This window comes from Prunus persica, chromosome G7 (genome assembly GCF_000346465.2).
Source record: "Prunus persica cultivar Lovell chromosome G7, Prunus_persica_NCBIv2, whole genome shotgun sequence".
Lineage (NCBI taxonomy): Eukaryota > Viridiplantae > Streptophyta > Magnoliopsida > Rosales > Rosaceae > Prunus > Prunus persica.
In genome coordinates, this window is record NC_034015.1 from 5,708,994 (window position 1) to 5,710,438 (window position 1,445).

Below are 1,445 nucleotides of genomic sequence, written 5' to 3' on the forward strand. Positions count from 1 at the left end.
AAATTGAACTTTGGTATCGATTTACAGCTGAAGCCAAGCAGCTAAAGTTGTTGACAGCACAGTCCAGCACAGATATACCCAGTCCAGCCCGGATCAGAAGTTTCTACCCAGGCAGAAATGGGATTCCAACCATCTTTTTGTCTTTCTAGAGTTGATTTCTCCCTTCTTAATTTTGTAAAAGGCAATTCTGCCTGAAACAGTCTACTTTATTATTATCTATTCTGGCCAGAACAACCATTTGATACTGAGATAAATTATGAAAGTCCTCACCAGTCTGAGGCAAGAAAAGAACTTACTTGGGAGATGTTCCTCACCCAAATTCACAATCATTTGTTTTAGAAGTCAGTAACTTGAGGCGCAAGTTATCCATTCTAAAAATAAGTCTGCTGGGATTTATATTGATAGCAGTGGCACGCTCACACACCAAAGAAAGCTGACTTGTCGACCAACAAGTGGTCTCCAAGCCAGTGGGGAACTTCGCCCTTCCACCTCAGGAGTAAACATGCAAACGGGTGAACAGTAACTCGCACACACCTTGAGCCATCCCACGGTACTCGGCCTCGACACTAGACCTAAACACCACTTTTTGCTTTTTACTCCTCCAAGTAACAAGATTACCACCAACAAATGTGAAATACCCAGATGTAGAACATCTATCAGTGACTGAACCAGCCCAATCAGTATCTGTATACCCTTCCACATCTGTATGGCCATACTTGCAAAACATTAACCCCTTTCTAGGAGTTACTTTCAGATACCTCAAGATGCATATCACAGCACCCATATGATCTTCACTAGGAGAATGCATAAACTGACTCACTGCACTTACTGCATATACAATATCAGGACGTGTATGAGATAAATAAATCAATTTCCCCATAAGTCATTGATAACACTCTTTATCTGTAGGGACTTGATCAGGATACAACCCCAACTTATGATTCTGTTCACTAGGGGTATCAATTGGTTTACAATCTAACATTCCAGTTTCTGCAAGTAAATCCAAAATATACTTTCTTTGAGACAGAAAGATACCATGTTTAGATCTGGCAACTTCAATCCCAAGAAAGTACTTCAAATCACCCAATGACTTCGTCTCAAACTCGGAAGCCAGATACTTCTGAAGATTTTGCATTTCTGCTTGATCATTTCCAGTCACAATCATATCATTAACATAAATAATTAAAGCTGTCAATTTACCTTTATGACGCTTTAGAAACAAAGTATGATCTGAGTTACTCTACACATACCCAAATTTCTTCATAGATGCTGTAAATCTCCCAAACCATGCTCTTGGAGACTGCTTTAATCCATATAAAGACTTTCGCAGCTTACAGGAATACCAGGAGGGAGATTTATGTAAATCTCCTACTTGAGGTCACCATGTAGAAACACATTTTTGACACCAAATTGTAATAAGGGCCCGTTGCGGTTAGCAGCCAGGG

General features: G+C 40.0%; 1 protein-coding gene across 1 annotated transcript; it reads right to left on the reverse strand.

Annotated features, from left to right (window-relative positions):
* Positions 491-1,165, reverse strand: LOC109950330 (uncharacterized mitochondrial protein AtMg00810-like). Its single transcript, XM_020568892.1, has 2 exons — positions 1,036-1,165; positions 491-828 (listed from the first exon to the last, which is right to left on the reverse strand). The coding sequence occupies exons 1-2, from the start codon at positions 1,163-1,165 to the stop codon at positions 491-493; spliced, it is 468 nt and encodes a 155-aa protein (XP_020424481.1).

Coding starts and splice junctions, on each gene's coding strand:
- LOC109950330 (XM_020568892.1), bottom strand. CDS start 1,165: ATGATTGTGACTGGAAATGATCAAGCAGAAATGCAAAATCTTCAGAAG. Junction 829..1,035: donor AGTTGCCAGATCTAAACATG/GTATCTTTCTGT, acceptor TTGTATATGCAG/TAAGTGCAGTGAGTCAGTTT.